The 20,739-nt window shown below is 38.3% G+C and overlaps 1 protein-coding gene across 5 annotated transcripts in view; it reads left to right on the forward strand.

Annotated features, from left to right (window-relative positions):
• Nucleotides 1-20,739, forward strand: part of ROBO2 (roundabout guidance receptor 2) — a 471,637-nt gene that overhangs the window by 340,505 nt on the left and 110,393 nt on the right. For all 5 annotated transcript variants that reach the window (XM_054205925.1, XM_054205944.1, XM_054205935.1 and 2 more), the window contains 2 exons: nucleotides 6,882-7,009; nucleotides 10,291-10,302. In XM_054205925.1, the coding sequence (XP_054061900.1) occupies nucleotides 6,882-7,009; nucleotides 10,291-10,302 (140 nt within the window). The remainder of the gene's footprint in view (nucleotides 1-6,881; nucleotides 7,010-10,290; nucleotides 10,303-20,739) is intronic.

Consider the following 20,739-nt stretch of genomic DNA (forward strand, 5'->3'; position numbering starts at 1 on the left):
TCGACATACAGATTAGAAAATATTTCAGTTAGTTCTCTGACAAGTTTATCTTAATTATTCATCATGCCTAAGGCAAATAATAATAGACAGGCCAACACAAATTTTTGTTTATTTCAAACTACTCATAATCTGTGTGCTCACGTTAAAAAAAATGCATCAAGCCATATTTAGTGAGTGTAAGGTGCCAATCTGGGCTCAGATCTTCTTATTGTGTTCCAGTCCTTGAAGTATCATTTCAATTTTTTAAAAACAGAAACGGACAAAGCCAGTATTTTGCTTTTCCTTAAAATTAATTTCAGTGGCACGTGCTGAGCATATAACCCTGAGATTCTAGGGTGCTTCTCTGATGGATGAATTTGTGACATAGGCATTAATAATACAAATCTCCCCAAGTGCTTGAAAAATGTGTCTCATCTGTGAGGGAAAGGACTACTTCTGGTGAAAGGAGGATAGGTCTCCATGCCAAGTCATTACATGGTCTCTTAGCTCATACTTCCACCGACGTTCCAGTTTTTGAAATGTGGAGCTCTGTCTGGAACTAAAATCAAATCATAAGCCCATTTTGGGTAATTATCATGTGGTAATTCCCTATGAGTACTTCTCTGTGCAAACAGAAATGTGGAGGTATAAGATGGAGCCTGCATCAGTTTAGATATTTACTGAGTCACTGATTCCCAAACGTATGTTTTGTTCTTAACTTCTGTTTGTTTCCATATTATTTCAAAGAGAATAAAAAAGCAGTCTCATTTTCCTTTCTTGATTCTCTCCTGAGTGCATGACTACTGATTTTGTGAGGCTAGTTATGTGCAGTCATATACGTGTTCTTGCACATAAGAGTAGTACCGCGTAGTGTAATGCTTCCAGAGAAGTTCAAAACCACCATTTCCTTGGACATAGGTATGGTTTCACAATGTTGGCCCAACAACTGTAGCTGTTGTATACATCTTTCTTTTATGAGATGATTTAAGCCATTTTATTGCTTGCTTTAAGGCACAGTGCAGTGTGAGTTTGTGTTTTATATTATTGCAACTGAGAACGTCCACTATAAGAAATGACAAATAATCTGCTGATCACAACCCATAAAAGAATTTGGACTAAAGCAGAACCTGCTCTCAGTACATTTTAAGAAAATCAAAATAGTGAACAGTAACCTGTATCACTTAACTTTTCCTGGTTTGTTGGAAAGAGGCCAGTGAACCATTTTATATGACTGCTTGCATATATGTCTCACGCAAAGAAATTCAAGGTAACGTCACATTGCGTTATACCTTTCTCTGGCAAGAAAGATGCAGCCAAAGAATAAATGGCAATCTGGACACATAGATGTGAATGGCAGCCGTCCTGTCGGCGCCTGGGGATAGCTCCCTGGTAGGTCAATTTATCATGGCTGTAAGCAGTGGCTTAGAGCCACCCAGCAACGAGATGCCTTGATTTCAGGGGTACAGCAGAGTAATTTGAGACCAGTGCACACAAATATATACATTCATGCTCTCTCCGTTGCTGATTCAGGTTTTGCTAGGGAAGGGAAACCAGAGACTCCTTTATCTTCCCGTCAGAAAGCTGTCACTCACATAGGTTTATGCTTCTTTCTTCTTCCACTTACCAATGCATGGGGTGGAAGTGAAAAAAGAGCATTTCTTGTGAGGGAGCTGGCAGTAGGGGTGGCTGCATCGCTGATGAGAACGGAAGCTCTCGGTTGTGCTTCTGGATCACACAAGACTGAAGCAGGTAACGAGCTCATGCTTCCTATCTCACTGCAGCTTCTCTCTGGCTCCCTCCATCTGGCACAGAGAGTGGAGGAGCCAGTGAAAAGCTGTGGCACTGTGCTGGGAGCTGAAGTGCCAGCACCACAAAAGAGAAGTGGAGACAGAAGCTTAAGCCTCCTTAACTACCTCCTGTTTACTCTGGTTTTGGCCAGTAGCATCTCTCTATTTGGGCTCCCTAATCATTGATGTTGTGAGTAATCTTGAAGCTTTGTGCTTGTTTTGCAAAATAGCCTGGCAAACAGGCAAAAGAAAATAGAGCAAAGCAATTCTTGTGCCATCTCTAAAAAAAAAAAAAAAAGGAAAGCCTACAAAGCCTACACGCAAAGATTCTATTATATTTTTATTAGTTTTTTACGGTAATGTTTTAGAAGAAAATAGGTGCCAGGTATAAATGGATGTAAATTTTTTGAGGCCAGTGGCATCAGTTCACAACAGTTAAGATGTGACTTTTTCTCTTACAAACTCTCTTTAGCAAGAAATATCACTTTTTGACTTGGTTTTGTTGAATTCAGTAATGCCTTCTTACACCTTTAAAATATACTGCTGAAGCAAGTGCATCCTTGTTTTTCCAGTTGGGCCTACTTGGATATGTAGGAATGCAATGACTGCAGCTGCAGACACAGTTTTTCTACCTGTGCATGTGAAAGACAAAGAGGTGCATACATTTTTATGCATAGCTGCATGCATGTTTTTGAAAATCTGGAAATCTAGGGGCTCTGCGAAGCACTCAGTAAAATGTATCAAACACAAAAAGGCATATTGCTAAATCTCTCCAAGTTCAGTAAATTCTTTCTCCCTTTTTTTTATTTGATAACCATGGAAGATTGGTGACTGAGTGTGGACAGATAAACTTTTGTACCTAGGGGAAAAAAAAATTACAACTGTGTCAAAACCAGTTTAATTCTAGATTATTCTTAGATGCTTAAGCTAATGCATGAATCCAACCTCAGTGCATTAATTTGTGATACTTAAAAACAGTTAATGTGTTTTGTTTTATTTGTTATTTGGTTGAGCAGATGGTAATGGTTTTGACACAATTCAGTTTTTTATTTTTCTTCTTTTCTTTTCTTGAAAAAGACAAGGCTCTTTTTCCCACTTTGTCACAGCTGGTTACCAATCAATCTCAATTCACGGTACAGTGATGATAGCACATGTTGTTCAGGGGCCAAATCTGATTGGGTTGCATTTTCAGCAGTGTTTCATATCAAAAAAAATTGTGTCTGTATGGCAGTGACTGTCAGCACACTATTGTACAACTGTCATTAATCAAAACTAGCAACAATGAATGCATTCATATGTGCCAGAGACTGCCAGATTTCACTCAAAATCACCCAATTTCTATTAGACTTTCCTCACCAGCAGTGTTTTCTCATCTGCCTGTTGTTTCTCTGTTTCTTTCTTCCTTTCCATTCCCCTGCCCCCACCCCTTCCTTCTCGGTTAATTAAAGGCAGACCTGCTCTATTACTTGTAGAATAGAAATTATGTAACGCAGTGCCCAAAAGTGGCTGGTTTATATCTAGGCACAGGCTGACTAGCTGTTTAGAAGACCTCTCCCAGCCCTGGATGATGGCTGAAGTCTAAGCTGAACTGAAAGGTTAAGCACCTCCAAATGTTTAACAAAGAGAAGTACTTAAAATCAATTAGATGGCCATAAACATGTGAAACTGATGTTTGACGCCCTGTGTTTAAAGCTGAATGTTGGCATTAATTGGCTAGGAGTCAGCAATATTTGGGCAATATGTCAGAAGGTGTTTCTTGACACTGCGCATATTTGGAAGGCATTGCCTTCTTAGTGCGTTAGCAACTTTAAGGACCAGCTTAACCGGTACATTCTGCTTTTCCGCCACTCCGTCATCAATCCAGGAGTCTGGTATCCTCTTTCTGTGATTGGTATTTGCAGTCAGAGAGGCCCTGATCCTGATTCCCAAGTGTTCAGTAGCACTAATTCAGATGAGAGTTAATTTCTCCAGAAACTCAGGTGGAAAAATCTTGCTATGGGAATATGAGGCTCTGGGAGGGAGAGGAGACAAGACACTGTTCGAGACTGTGCAGGCGGATGCTTGAGAAACTGAAAACATATTGAGGCTTCACTCCTTGTTACTTCACGGTCCCTTTCTCACACAAGATCTGTGCTGCTGTGGATCAGGCTAAAAGCCAGTTTTCTTCCTTTCTCCTTCCTGCCTGCTTCATCTGTCAAAGCTCTTCACTGAACCGTGGTGACTTCTGGGGACAATGTGGGTGGAACAGATGACTGAGGGGCAGCGTATCAATACTTCAGGACAGCAGATGGTTATAATGTCCCGTGGGTCCATCTATGTATGAATCTAATTGCTAGATGGCCCGTTCTGTCAGGGTGGTCCAAAAACCCAGTATGGTCTCGTTGGAGAAGCAGACTGGGAGAGCTGTACCTCTCTTTGAAGTAATTGATAACTGGGCCGTGACAGTGACATGTTTACACCACCCCCCGTTTCACGACCCGCGTGGGAGATGGTGGCTGTACCCTCCTCGCTCTGCGTCCTGGCATGCCACGCAGCTGGCTCCTTCCCCCAGCAGCCTTTGCACAATTTGCATGATTGGCAGGTGCAGGCATAAAGACTGCCGAAGCCTCCAAGGCAGCTGGCTGGCATGCCGGCACCAGCACATCGGTGAGATGAAGAAGAGCGAGTCAGCTGCAGCCCAGAGCAGACCGGAGGGCCCTGTCCCAAGGCTGCCTGCATCCCAGTTCAAGCAGCCGCTCGGTCAGATACAAGTCCTGCTGCCTGTCTGTTCTTATCTCGACAGCGGTAGGTGAACCACAGGGATGTTATTTGTCCAGTGAAAGAAAACAACAACCAAGCAAACAATTAAATAAATGGTTACTTGTGGCCCAGCTTTATAACTATGATTCTTACACTGAACTCATATTACAGCTCATCTTAGTTTTCTCCTCTTACAGGAGCTGAATACAACTTTATATTTTTAGTTCCCTAGGGCTGGCCTCATGTCAAGGAAATAAGCATTTTCTCTTGTCTGCAACTCTGTGGTCGCCAAAGACAAATAACTGCTCCATCATTGTGGGATACTGTTGTCATATTCTTGAGATTTTAAAGGGAGACAATTTGCCTTTCTCTCTTACGAAAACAGTGATTTCTATTTGCCATTGACTAGTGCAGCACAGCATGCAAAATGATGTAATTTGTGAGCAGTCGAGAAGAAATGTGCCTCAACTGCATATGGCTGTTGAACATAGTTGCAGTAGATCTTTACTGCTCCAGAAACTGCAAATTAAGTTCTCTGGCATCATGACTACACACACACACACACCCCCACGCACACGCACACCGGCACTACACTAACAAAAACATTGTCCCTAAGAGTTTCTGAAGTTTGCCATGGCATCTACTTATTCTTCCCGTTGGCTTATGTCTTATTCATTAGTTAAACCCAAGGTATTGCATATACTTATAATTAAGTTTAACTCCTAACAAAAGGGGTATTATATGTGTTTATCTCTGACAGAATGGTTAGCCTCAGTTTGGTCTTTTTTAATTTATTTTTTGCTTATGATTAAAATGGACTTACTGAACATAGAATGAAGCTGTATTGTATTGTGAATGTGAAAAGATGTCTTGACTTCCCTTTATTCTTGGAATTGCTAGTAATGCTGTAATTGATGTGAGCATTAATTAGACATAACAGAACTTTAAATGTTTCAAGATGTAGGATCCTTTTGAGTTAAGATGCTTTAAAGTCTATTAGCACACAGTGCTTTCTCTACAAATCTATAGTAAAAAAACCAATAGAAACGTGTATTATGTACACAGAATTTAATGTTTCAGATTCCCAAATACTCACAACATTCCTGTAACTAATTCCATTACATTCTTATTCATCAAAACATTTAAGGATGCTCTTCTATATGATTTTGATATGTTTGCTGAACAAGTCTACAAGGCCTTTCCTGTATAACAAAGAGAAGGTAAATTAGTTGTTCTGAAGTTATGTCATGAGTGCACATACAGTGAGAAAGAGTACTGATGTCTCCTGAAGTCTCAATCTTTCTTTAGCTTTGTATTCCTGTTTCGCTATTTGGTACATGAGAATCTGAAGCTAACTGTAGATTCAAGGTGACTTAAGGTATTATGGGCTTATTATGTCTAGAAGAAATGTTGTTGAAAATAATTTTACAAGAGAGTGTTTCAAGAGTAAAATATCCATGCTGAAAACCAGGGGTTTCCTGGTTTGGGAGCCAAAGACATCTCATACAAGATAAAGTCCCCTGGTGACTTCAATGAGCTTTGGAGCCTAAAATAGTTTGTTAAGCATGACTTTTGCAGGATAATAACAATTTAACTGAAAATATTTTTCTAGTTGTAAGCACTCTAAATGCCTTGAGAATGAATGTTCACTGCATGCTGAATTACTTTGTATTATTTCAAGTTTTATACATCCTCATACTTTTAGAATTATTACAACAGTAAAAACAAGGAAATGGACAAAGCATAATTGAATTGTTTCTAATTTCTTTTAAGAAAGAGAAAATGTTATTGCCCACACTTAATGAATCATTTTGTAGTATTTCTATGAAATTGATAAATCTTCTTTAATGTGCCTCTTCAATAAATGCCACCTTCCAGAGCTTAAATATATTTTTTATTGTTTGTAATCCTCTAGTGTCAGATCCTACCAATATGCTCACAGTTTCCCTAAGGGATTTCTGCTGTAGAGAAAAACTATATATAAAGGGAAATTTCCAAATCAGCGAAAGGTAAAGTGTGTAGCTCACATAGTTAAAGGCATGATAAACCTGAGCTGTCATGTATTGATAACTGATGTCTGATAGCTTAATTTTATCTTATTGCTCTAGATCAAGGACAAAGTGAATGATATTATTAATAAAGCCCTAATACTGAGGGAACATAGCAATACTAATTTTATGTAAAGTTTCTAACTAATGCAGAGTGCAATAAAAATGTCATGAAGATTAATGCTTGGTGGAATTATCTAATGCTAGATAATAATTTATCTTCCAAAGTTGGCTCCAAGATAGATTCAGACTGGCATATTCCAGGTGAGAGTTTTCATTCATTTCTGTTGTCTACAGAAAGAGTTTTCATTCTTTTTCTGTAACTCAGGTATGACATCAAAGATGACTACACTTTGCGCATTAAGAAGGCCATGAGCACAGATGAAGGAACCTACACATGCATTGCTGAGAATCGAGTTGGAAAAGTGGAAGCCTCTGCTACCCTCACTGTCCGAGGTGAGTGTTCCCATGGAGGGAGGGTCTGTGTCCTATATGGATAAATTGCTTTCTGACGAAATGGGCCACATCCTTACCTGACACTGTTTGGGTTTCACATACTCTTTGCAATTGCGGGTGCTGGCACTGATTTACAACAAAGGTAAAATCCTGGTCCCGTTGATATCTCAGGCAAAATTGTAATTGACTTCAATAGGATAGTATCTCCCTGCAGTTAAAGAGCTCTTCCAATGTTTTTTTATTGAAGAACAGGTGCGTATATGTGCATAAGAAAGCACCACATAACCATGGGCATAGACTTTAATATGTGAGCCATCAGCTTATGCTATTATTCGTGTTCCTTTCTCTAATAAGGAGTGTAGTAAGTAACTATGTTTATTAATGCCAAACATAATGCAGATAGTATTATTATGGGATTAGCTATGCCATAATTAAACTCTCTACTGTTACTCTATATCTGAAAGATAAACCCCAGCTAAAGGAAAAAGAAAATCCTAATTAAATTTTGTAATTATTACAAAGTAAAGACTAACATATTCTCTTCTAAAATATTCTTGGTCTCTAGTATCCACTCAGTGTTTATGTGCTGCTGTTTCATGCGGTAAGGAGTTTTTAAGACCGGTAGAATAATGAGTTGCCAAAATGTCTTTCATGACAGTAGATATAGACATGCTAAAGATTATGGGGAGAGAAAAAGTTTTTAGGCTAATATTTCCATATGAGTAAATAGAATATAATAGTTCTTACTTCATTCCGAAAGATAAGCAGCAATTTGGCACAATGGATATCATGCAGACACTATTTCACAGTTTAGTGGTGCATGCTGACGGTTTTCAGTAGAGCTGTGAAAGGTTAATAAAAACATTTTTAGCTTTATCTGTTCTTCTCTTTTCATACACATTAAATCAAATGTTCAAAGTCTCAATGGATTGCTTTATTAGAACTGGGGTCAACTGACCCAAGAGGCCAGCTTCCATTTCCATCCATTTAATGCATGGACACAGTTCAGTTTAATTTGCTGAATTCAAAGGGAAAAAAAAGCACCGAGTGGCTTTGTAGGGGGGAAGATGTTAGTATATAACAAAGGGAAGAGAGTATTGTGATAATCCATCTGCTGAAATATTACCTCAGTGTTCACTTTAGACAATAAGTGGAAATACAGCTCTTCCCGTTTTAAGCTGAAGAAATAGGTTTACCTGCTATATGCTTGTGTAAGAGATTGTTCTTCCATTTTGTAACGTGAGAAAAATAGTCACTACAACGAACTCACAGAAATATTCTCACTCTGTTCCTTTGTCACAGGCAGAATCATGGTATCCAATAAATCTGGCAACCAATTTGATAGCCTTTAAACACTCCTAGAACTGTGTATACATAATCGGAGCAAGCCTTTTAGATTTGTGACCCAGACTAGTGATATAAACAATAGCTAGAACCAAGCAAAAAATCTTTTGAAATCACTGAAGCTTGAACCTGATGAAATTAAGGTGAAAAAAACCTGAGGAAATATATAATTTAATCGATTTTCCTACAGTAAAAGCAGGTTTTCATTATCTTGGGTATTTTTCCCCCCTGGGTTTGTCATTTATAGTCAAATTCGTAGTGTTTATCAAACACAAAGGAAGCCACAATATTATAAGCATATGAAATGTTCAGGATATGACAGAAAATGAGAAAAGCCAAGAAATTCAATGGAGAAGGTTATTGCTCTGAATTTTCTGAAAACAAAGGACTGGACAAACACCCATTGACTTTTAAGGGTCCATGAACAACATTTTTTTCAATTAAAGGAACCCTTAATTCTGAATTCTTAAACTTTTGCCAGTTTTGTCTGAAACTGCTTTTAGCATAACCGCTCATCATGTAGAGGAGCAAAAACACATAGCGCTTCAAAATTTACTTTGAGGATGCCTTAGTCCTTGCCGGAGTCATGTAGTTACAGCTTCAAACCTGGCAACAGCAGCATTATCCTTAGATCCCTCGTTCATGGCTCCATCCTCTGAAAGCAGGGGATGAGGATGCAGTCAGGGAGTTTGCATTACTCTGTCACAAACCATAGCGGAATTTGAATTCCGTGGCTCAGCCTTCATGTCCTCTCTTGGAAAAAGGGCAGATCACTCTTATTCCTTCTCTCTCAGCAGAAGAAGGAGTATGTCCATAATACCAGAAGACAGAAAGGCTTCAAGTAGGTGATGGATAGTTAAATGAAGTGGGTATGTCAAAGTAAGGATAAAGCCACAGAAAGGTTGAGAACTAAGAGGGTCCTTGCATACTGTGTTACCTCTGGATCTGCATAACTTACATTTGACCCTAGTCTGCACATAAGCATACAGAGCTGGTTAACTTACTAAAAAAAACAATATTAATAATTATGCTGTTGCTCAGAAATGTGTAACTACTTCTACTGCTAAAATAAGGGAAGTTTGGCCTACCCAGGTGCAACCTGGAGTCAATTTTATGTTCAACTTTTCAGTTCTTCTGAAAGGGGATGTCTATATTTTATTACCAGAGGGACTGACAGCCCTCTTCCCCAGCACAAGCATAATGAAGGGCTGTTGCTATAATCAAGAAATCACTTGTTGCAGCAGCAGCTTTCAATCTTGATAGCAACCTGAAACAGTATTAAACTGTCGATCATTCAGCAGCGGGTTTTTTTAGGAAGTAGAAGTTATCTAAGCAGTAATTTGGGAGGTTTTGGGTTGAAATCCCTGCAGCCATTTCAGCCTCTTTGTTATATTTTCATCCGCATTGTCAGTGAGGAAAAAAGCAGTGTGCTGTAAGCTTTCATGCCCATTATTGAATGAGAAAAACCGTCCTGGGCTTTCTGTAGCCCTTACTGCTTTACTGACTGGCCAAGCTTAAAATTCAATTGGTATTTGACTTGGAAAGAAAATGCCTTGCATCTACTGGCATGACACTTGGCAGTCTGCGGCTTAAATTGATGTGTTCATCAGGATCTAAAAGTTTTTGCTAATGTAATGCAATTTTTCTTTTATCAGGCATTAACAATGATACTTGATGATGGCATGCGAAGATAATAAAAATGTTTCTCAGAGAATGGTTCCAGTCAGCTTGTTCAGATGCTATGCTCAAGTAAATGTGATAATAGTGGCACATAACTAAACAGTAAACATTTTACTTAGGCTGTCATTTGAGGGGTTAGCAATCATGGTAGTATCCATAGTGGAAGGCAACATTACACGTCATGCATTCTGACAGATATTCTTTTCTTTTTTTAATTTCTTTTTTATGTTCTCACTACACCATTGTAATGTCAACAGCTCGCCCCGTTGGTAAGTAACCATCCTTCTATCCATTTTAGCATGGCTTCATGCAATGCTTCATCTTTCATTTGCAACAGCGTTTAACTGGCTGAAATTGGCAGCCAGTGCTTAGTAGTTTTAACTGTCTAACACCAGGCAGTGATTTTGACGGACAAAGTGCTATTTCTGAACTTCGTATTTTCTGCTGTGTCATGTATAAATGCATTTGCCAAATCACCAACAAATACCAATCAGTGAAACGGGGGGTGGGTGTGGTGATACTGAGCCAAAATCACTCATTCAGACATTTTTAACAGTCTATTTAAGGGCCTGGTATAAAAGCCATTGAAATCAACAGAAAGGATTGTATTGACTTCGGTGAGCTTCTATCAGGCCCTAAATGATCAGCTCATTATGCTTTTATTGCATAGCAGTAAAAGCACAGGCTTTGCATGTCCCGTCTTTCTTGTATCTTTCAAAGAGTTTTGAAATTAAGTAGTCCTGAAATGGAAGAGGGGATGGAGTAGATTTCCGTGCTTGTTAAGAAAGTTCATCACTGATTTTTGCCCTGGGGTCATCTTGGAGTGCATTTTGGAATGCGCTGTATAGGATGCAGACTGATTTGAATAACAAGTCCAGAGGAAGACAGCTTCTGGATTTTGAATTTCCATACTGAAAATTTGATTCTTTCCTGTACTTCGAAATTACTTCTGAAAATTTCTAAAAGTCTAACTGAGCATGATGGAAAAATTGCAACTGTCAGTAGCTGAAATTCACTTTTGGTGTTCAGAAATATTCCAAACATATTATTTAATTTTCATTCACGGATCTTTACTCTGTGCCTATATGGATTTTCTAAATAATTTAACCAGTTGCACTGCTCCTCTGATTTTTGTAGCTTGTGTTCAGATTTATCTTTTAGAATAATAATACGGTTACTCTGATTTTTTAGATTAGTGTGCAAAGCATGTACTGGTGTTTACGGAGATTGCTGAGGGGTTTGGTCTGTCTTTATGTAGTCAAGACTTATGTTAGAAATACATTTGACTAAAGTTTGTGAGTTTGAACTTGTCTCAGCTTTTTACTGTTATGGGTTGGAGGAAGAGAGGTTGGAATAATTTAAAGATAAAATCCAGGTTAGGCCTCTGTTTCCAGAACTAAGGTGATCCCATGCTTATTTGCTTGCTTGAATTAGCATATGTACAGCCAAGGCAAGTACCTCTGCAGTCAAGACATGGCCTATCCATACCTGGAGAATTCCCTGTGCAGAACGAAAATTCGCTGTTCTCTATTTGGGATTTTGATAGCAAGCTTTAAACCCCAGTCACTAATGTGTTATTTTGGCATTACACTAGCTCTCAAGAAATTAATTTCCAGCAGTTGTAACTGTGAAACTGGAGTAAACTCACGAGAAAATTTTCTTTTGCTTAAAAATGTAGTGTGAATTTAGTATGTTTTTAATGTATATCTCATGTTGGGGAGGAGGTTCATGGCTAATAATGAAATGTCCTTCTTCATTCACTAAGAAAATGTTACAAGATTAAAAGTCTTCTAGATATTTTTCTCACTTTGCTCACTCTTAAAAGAAAGGCAAGAAAAAAATCACAAAGTAGAGACTGTTTCAGGCTCTGTGAAAGCCACGTAAAATAAATGACTGGAGAGTCACAAGAAAATGATAAGTTTCAGCGGTGTTCGTGGTGTCTCATTTCAGAACACTGATTCTTTTTTAAGACTTTTCAGGCCATTGAGTCATCCACGGTTCCATCTCCAAAGCTTATACAGACGCTCTTGGTCTCAAGTTACTTTACGTCCAGGTATATGATCCCCTTGTGTGACCATGCTGTGGTCAATTTGTCATATTCCCTGCCTAAGCTATTTTGTTTTGTTACAAGTGAACATCTGGTACAAAGAAAATTCTTCTTTTACATTATTTATTCAGGAAACATAAATTAGAATAGTTGACTTCAAAATAATTATCATATGGTCATATGGTCTTTAATTTAGTGATTATCTTTGTGAATTGTGAAAAGATTGTTAAGTAAATAAGTCCAGCCCCAAATATATTTAACATATAGAACTCCCGTACAAGAGTGTATGTAGGGATTGCTGTATATAAGCAGATCGCTTTCTTTAGATCACTTTTATCTGATCCTGTGCCTGTAGAAAAGGCAATGCTGTCCTTACGATAGCGTATGCTTTTATTGCTTTTTGCTTAAGGACCTGGAATGGAACTGGTTTCTACAGTTCATATCTCTGTTTCAGTCAAGAGTAGGCAAAGCAGGTGACTACTTATTCTGGTTTTTGAAAATTTAAAGCCCAGTAAAGCAAAGTAAAGTAACTTCCCTCTCCACCACCAGTTCCCCACCAGGAAGCCCAAACAATCATTTTTTGTTAAAATTGTCATTTGGCAAGAATGGTGAGTCAAATTTTGTGGCTTTTTTGTTGTTGTTCAGGAAATTAACTGGAGTGCAGAGTAAAAATACCTCTCCTTACAGAAAGGAAGCTAAAGCAAATGCTACTTAATGTTATTAAGCTCACAGATCTCTAGGAGGATGACATTTTAACAGAAGGATATTTATATATTTATGCATACCTTAGACTGCAGACGGCAGTTTAAAAGTTTATATTCTTTTGTGACACCTAAGAATTATCTGTGTACCTCTAACTTTCATCACTACCTCCAACTCAAAGCAGACATGTTTTGTCTTTATTGTGTTTTAAACACAATAAAGACATTTTCTTTCAGTGCCCTGTCACTGAAGAATAGAGGAATGTTTTTTAATGTTCCAGGATTACAATTCTTGTTGCAAACAGGATCATTTTCATTTTCTATTCGGTTTTTGCCTGTTTCCAGTATTTACATTCTGTTAGTTGTGATATTTTTATTTAAATTTCAGCTTGAGTGGAAAATTCAGGAGTGGGATTACCAATGACCATGTTAGGTTCAAATGGTTATTAACGTATGGTATATACTACGTAGACAAAATGAAGTATGATTCTGCCCAAGGTGGATGGCAGCTGGTGAATTTAACAGCTCTATGCCAGATTACTCATCATGTTTGGATCTGCTGCTAGGAATAAAAGTGTTACCCGTTTCTAAAATAGACGTTCTCTTATTTATAACCTTTTGAAAAGATTTCCGACAGGATTTACAACAGATGGGTTTAGGAAACAAGATATTTATCCCTATTTAGACCATTTCTGGTTTTATTTCACTCATTAGATGGATTTTCCAGATGAGCAAGTTAGTATTATTTCACTTTCACATTCTGCTGTATTTCTTATGGCAGTTGGGCAGGAGAATAGCTGTTAAAAGACACACAAAAGTTGGGAGGAGCCCAAAAGTTTCATATAGTCCCGCTGAAAGCAACGCTGACCCTCTTTCCAAAAGCATTTGCTGTACTGCTTTGAGACAGAGGACCTAAAGTTCAAATAGAAGATCTAGGACGATCTGTCTGATGTTTCAGTTTCCTTTTTACTAATCATCCAAAAAGTCATTCAGATGACAGAGTACTCAGTTTTCAAATTAATTTCAACTACGTCCAAGTGAAAATATAGTTCTTTGCATTTCAATTGCCTTGCAGTAAGTCAGGTTTACTTAATTTATTGTCATATGCTATGACTCATCTTCAGCAAATAGCTAGATACTTTTGCCACCTGGATAGAAACTAAGTATTTGGAATTAACTAAGGACGTAAGGGGAGACCAACCAAGTTACAAAAACTGCACTTCCCTACCATGTTGGAGAGGAGAGAAGCAGTTGACACCTGCCATGAATTTTCCAAATTTCAGATTAATTAAATACATTCTATTTGCATTTAAGTGCAATGTGACTGTATGATGCATTTCACTCTGCTCTCTGAAGTTTCCTTGTCATAAATCAGCCTGGCATGACTTAATGGTCTATTAAGAGTGGTGCAGCATGAAACATAAAATAGAAAGGGCTGTACTTTAAACAAAGTTGTATAAGGTGTTGTGGCTGGAAATTATATCGTTCAGATGGTTCAGGTTGGTAAGTGAGAAAGATCTCTCTTTATTCTTCTTCATTCTGACTCTTGCATCTATGTGGGATGAATGCTTTTATTTTTAGTATATCCATGAAAATGTCACCTTCATTTGAGACACTGAGGATTTATACAGTATCAGTAATGGTGACTGGTGTGTGACAGAACAGATGAAATCATGCTTGGCACTACGGTGCCATCTTTCAGGGACAGAAATCTCAAATCTATATTAGTGTGGTATGTTTACTGTCTGCCTGCTGCTACCACCTATAGAAATTTTCAGAAGAGAGTAAGGACACCAGTGGGCATTATGCTCTGGGGATTTTTTTCTCCCTTAGGTGAAAGAATAATGCATTATTCTTGTTTAAAAATAGGCAAATTCTTTAGATTAAAGAGAAAAGATAGATTTCTTTGCATACCAGTAAGAAATTAAAATATGGAGCTGATTTGTTCTGACATTTCTTAGCCTTTTAAAGACCAGTCTAAAAATCCTAAAGTCCTTAGCATTTCTACTTTGGCAAAACTCCGCTAGCTGAATCCTTACACTAGAATCCTATAATGACTTCAGATGTCATAGAAATACAGCATTTGCATGATATGGGCCAGAATGGCTCTGCATGTGGCCATTGAGCACATTAACCACTAAGTATTTAAGTGCTGGTCCACAAAACTCGGCTTCGTTTCCAGCTGCTCCAAGTCTTCTTGGCTATAGTGATCAGAACAGAAACACAGAAGAACTGATAGAGGATTTTTCTTCAATGATAAGCATGAAAGATGGCAGTGCACGTTTCTTGAAGTTTTAGCAAGTCATACCCTGACGTCCCGGCTCATTCCACCATGGCACCAAGTATGTGCCAGTACTCATACTGTTTCCCTTAGAGAAAACCCAGTTACAGCAAGTGCAGGAAGTGATCAAGGGCCTCATTTTTTTTTCTTTTTTTTTTTTTTTATTGCTGAACTCTACGTCGTGAAAGTTTTAAGAAGTTTAATGTGTAAATGTTTCTTAACTTTCCTGAAGCATACTCAAATCAGTGGGAATTGTTTTCTTACTTCAGTGGATTCTGAGTCTTTCCATAAGTCTTTGAAGATTGCACGTATGAAAAAGTCTTTTGATGTGTTTCTCCCCCCAAACCTTCCCCTTCCTTTTTCTAAAAAGAGAAATCGCTCACTTTTCCTTCAAGAGGAGTGTGGAAATCAATACATTAATCCATTCATTTTTCCCTTTATCTTCTTTGCTCAATCACTGCCAGCCATATTACAATTTGGATATGATCTCGGTATTATTCAACAGCAAAATGACTGTATGCCCCATTCCTTGAACGCCAGCATTGTCAGTCAGCATGAATAGTCTTTTTTCTTCCTCACTCCTTTTCCTCTCTCCACTTTACAGTGGCACAAACCAAGCAGAATATCTCCTCTCAGCCTTTTTTATTCTCAAGGGTAAACAAACCAGGAACTTGCCATCTTTCTCACTATAGATGTAGCCTATTAGCCTATCTAGGCTCTTTACTCGTCATCTCTTTAGCTCTTCTCTTCAGCACATGAATTCATGTTTTTTTGAAGGGGATAACCATGTTACACTCATTGTTTTGATGAAATCTTACTATATCAGCGAGGGGTATGCTTTTCTTTTTTAAACACATTACCAGCACGCCCTCCTGCTATCTCCCATGACAGAAGGAATCATGGCAGATCACGTCTTTTTGTTGGCATAATTTGTTTCATTTGCTAAACTCACAGAAGGTATAGTAGCACCAGCCATCCCCTAATGGTACAGTTTACATTAAAAAGTGGGCTACAGCGTTAAGATTTTAGGAAAGCAGTCTTTTCTATCTGATCTGAGCAAAAAGTGTATCCTGAATCTCAGGCAATTGAGGAAAAAAAAATTGAAAAGCATTGTCTAGAGTAGAGAAACTCCTGAGTAATGTAAATTATTGGACAGACAGAATCAGTGCTACTTCTCTTTATATGTATCAAAACTAAGTGAAGGATTTTCTAGATGGGGTTTTCCAGGAGCATCGGTAAGGGGACACTTGAAAGAGATGACTGGACAAGATGTAATAAAATAGAGATATTTGATTAAAGATCAGCAGGCTACAGTCTAATGTTGAGAGGAAATTCAGACCAGATATTTAAACTTAATGTTTAAATGTACTTTAAAGCAAAAAGGACAAGGGGGTCAGAAAAGAAGCTGCTGCTGAACTCATACCACTGGAAATGGGGGGGTGGGGGGCAGGAGTAGAGGCCTTTCTTTTCTACTATGTAGGAGACAGTTGGATTTTTTTTTAATTATTCTCATAGTTTTGTTTTATTGGCATTAGTCCTAGGTAAGAAGGAAGAACAAATCCTTGGTAGTAATTTTATTTTTTTGTGCTTCAACTTTTGTTATGAAAATGATAAATGCAGATTTGGCAGTTATGTTAATTGAAATTGGCAGGGAAACTTTGAATATAAACCAAACCTGCTTTTTCATTATTGTTCATCTAACATCTCTTTTTTCACCATGGAGATTTATCCCACTTCTTTCTTTTAGGTCATCCAGGGATAAAAGAGAGATTTTATGTGTCAAAATATGTAGGACAGTTAGCGTTCTTTATTTATTGATCCTCTAGACTTCTTTCACCTCTTGTAAAGAAAGAAAAAAATGCTTATGCTTCCACGCTTTCAGAGATTATCCATCTGCTTCAGTGTTTCAGAACAACTGAAGGATAAAAATGTTGTTATATGTGAAATTCAGAACCTGAATTTAACTTGAATATGAGAACAATTAGTCCAGGTATGAAGGAAGGTTTAGCATTCTCAAATGCTTGAAGTCTGATCTTTTCACACTGTTGTGTTTTTACATGGGTCATATGAAAAGAGCAAACAAAACAAAACAAAAGGAATTTCTCACTTTCCACAAGACAGGAGCAGTGTGAAGGACAGTTATACCAGAACTGGTTCTGGTAATAGTCTTGCTGAGACCTCACTTCCCCCTGCTTTCTGCTGCTGCCCCATTGTAGCCTGATTCTTCTCCCCCAGTGCTTCCTTGCATTCAACCTGCTGAAAGGTCTCCCCGTGTGCCCCCTGTGCTTCTGATTTTGTGTATTTGATCTATTGGTCCAGGACATAGGAGAATTAATTTTGAAGCGGTGTCAATGTTAAAGATGGTATCTGAGCTATGGATTATAGATGCTCCCTTAGGTTATGGGAAGCTGCTTTTCAGAAGAATCCAAACCTAGTACCTGCTTTGCCACCTCCACCTGTGTCATTTTAAAATAATATCACAGGTCTAATGAGTGGCTTCATGAATCACTTGTTATTCCCACAGTGTACCCATTCCTCGTTTTTATTGACAGAACCATCCACCTGAAGAAGAAATCACGGAAGAAGAGAATACTCTAAATGAACAAGGAAGAGAACATAATTAAAGAAAAAACAAAATGACCACAAAATGAGATCTATGCACTTGTTTCAAACTCCAACTGCACTCATACAGACTAGGCAATAGTTATAGATTCCTATGCTAACATGGTACTCATGGGAGAGAAAAAAATGAAACTAATTTCCCAGGCAAGTCAATCGTAACTAGCATGCTAAAAAGTTCCTTCCTTCCCGGTCCGTGAACACACCTAATCGCTGGAGCACATCATAAGATTGAGAAGTCTTTTCACTTTGAAGAAAATGACCATCCTAAACTTCTATTAGTTTATGCCTGATAAGAAATATCTGAATTAGTAATAGGCCTAAGTTGCCACCCTCTCAGGCTTCTGTAATGGCTCCTGTGTCAGAGGCTACACTCTTGATTTATCATTAGTCATAGCTAATAGTGCACTAATAACTTCGTGTCATAAGAACCACACATCACTTTCGGTACCGATTAAGAAGATCTGAACTCCTGAGGAAAGAACTGCTGACTCAGCCCAGGTTTCTGGTGTTTGAGACTGGAAATATTTTCTGTTTTCCTCTAATTACTCCATCAGCAATAGTAGCCTTGCAAACCATCTTTCAAAATTCCTAGACTTTTGTATCTGCACTTACTGGCAGCTCATGCCACGCGAAGGGCAAATGTTGCTACAGCAAGGTATATAAGTAGGGTCTGACAATTTTCTTTTACATTTGTATCACAAAAGCATCCAAAAGGCCAATATCTACCAGGCCTTCTAGACAAATTTAATCAATGACACACAAAGGTGGGGGATCATTATTTTATAGAATCATAGAATCATAGAAAGGTTCGGGTTGGAAGGGACCTTAAAGATCATCTAGTTCCACCCCCCCTGCCATGGGCAGAGGCACTTTCCACTAGACCAGGTTGCTCAAAGCCCCATCCAGCCTGGCCTTGAACACTTCCAGGGATGGGGCATCCACAGCTTCTCTGGGCAACCTGTTCCAGTGCCTCACCGCCCTTACAGTAAAGAATTTCTTCCTGATATCTGAATCTCCCCTCTTTCAGTTTGAAACCGTTACCCCGTGTCCTGTCGTTACACTCCCTGATAAAGAGTCCCTCCCCATCCTTCCTGTAGGGCCCCTTTAGGTACTGGAAGAATACCTGTACTGCCTTCAACTGTTGTCTAAGCTAGTATCTGGAACCAGCAAAATGATCCAACAAATAAGCAGTCCTACTCCATAGATGATGTCAAGGGTTACCTCCTTTTTCAAAATACACCATACTTCATCTGGAGCTCTGGGAGCTTCTGCTATCCTCTGTGTAAACGTCTTAGAGACAAGTATTGATCTGTATTTGGTAAGACTGGAACTGAGTTTGGTCTCTTAAAGTATCAACAAGTATTGAAGATCATCTGGAGTGGACACATGAATGTTGTACAAGCATTGAGATATTCAGTTTCACGTCTTTGAGGGCTTTGCAAAAGAAGATCAGGATGTTGATGGGGTTCCAGAAGTCAGAAGACAATTTGGGGAAGGTGCTATTATCTTATCACCTTAACTGACTCTCTTACTTCCAGGCAGAACTACTGAGTATTGTTGCAGGTGCGACTTTGATTGTTGAAAGGATTAATATGAAATTAATTTATTGCTGCAAATGTACAATTCTGAAGAAGACTGAAGATGGGAATATTAGGTTTGTCTGCTGTCTCTTCTCTGCTGGAATCAGAGATGAGTCTTGAAGAGTCTTGGTGCTCTACCAGACAGTGTGTTTCTGCTTGTTCTTCAAAGCTTTTTCCCCTATCAGTGAGCATTATCTGAGTTTTGCTTAAAACTTTAACAAGTCAGCATCTTTCCAGTTGCCCCCTTTGAACCAGTCACAGAAATATGTTTATGGATAATAAACAATTACAGTTTAAAATGAAGCACTCATCTTTATCACTTTAGCTTGTCTAAGTAATCTTCACGATGAATTTCATTTGCAGTTCGTTATCAACTGAAATTAGTTGCAATTAAAGGTTGTCAAATCTGTAATTTAAGCCCTTTAATACTTTTTGCTGTCACTGTTTTCCTGTAATATATTATTTTTTCAATGGGTCTGATCCAAAGACCACATAAGCCAATAGGATAATTCCTACCAACTTCAATGCACTTTGAATAAAGCCTCATATGCCATGGTATGTGAGGACATTTTATCTAAGTACATGTAATTAAAAGATTAATAAAATTTTCATTATGTGGAAATCATTTGGATTATGTAAAATGAGTTTGGTCTCATAGCGGCAGCCTTAGGTAATTGAGGATGTTTAGAAATAAACCAAACAACAGCAACAAAAATCTCACTGATATTTGTTTCTGTTGTTACAATTCCATTTCTGCTTGTGGTAGCAACACTGGACTAAAACTTGCTACAGTATCTACTTTTAATTAAAATCACGGCAATATAATGTACACACCCCAGGGCACATGGGCCGAGGGAGGTGCTGTGAGGAAGTCATGATAATAAAATTCCCTTAGGCTCATTGAATTCAAGGATAACCTCAAATCACAAGATCAGCTTAGAAAACTGTCACTGAAAGAAAATGTTGCTAGTACTTGATATGGGATCATGCATACTTTTTCCTATGAATTCACATTTTCCTGTGGTAATTGTCCCCTCCCCATCTGAGTCTTCTGCCATGTTTGTTATCAGGTGACCAGAGTTCACCTATGAAGGATGAACTCACTGTCTCAGTGAAACCTCTCTACCTCAGCAGCTTTATCAGCTCCTGGTGACTCAGCGTAACCTTTAGTATTCAGTAAAACTACTGGGAAAGAAATGTATGCAATCCATCACCTCAGATTAGAGGTTCTGCTGACTATTAAGACTGGAGAAGGGTTGAGAGATCCCTTTGAAATAATTTGCAGGATTTTTTTCTTCTTTATTTTTTTCTGCGTCTCTTTAACATTTGCGCAGAGGCTACCTTCATATACGTTTATTAATAGAAGAAAAGATCCATTCTGTCATGCATAAAATGACATCTAGAAAGAGTGCAACAGAATGTATGCTTCCCGTTTTGAACAACGTAACTAATGCTTACTACTGCTCATGCTTTTC

This window comes from Rissa tridactyla, chromosome 1 (assembly GCF_028500815.1).
Source record: "Rissa tridactyla isolate bRisTri1 chromosome 1, bRisTri1.patW.cur.20221130, whole genome shotgun sequence".
In the NCBI taxonomy this organism is placed as follows: domain Eukaryota; kingdom Metazoa; phylum Chordata; class Aves; order Charadriiformes; family Laridae; genus Rissa; species Rissa tridactyla.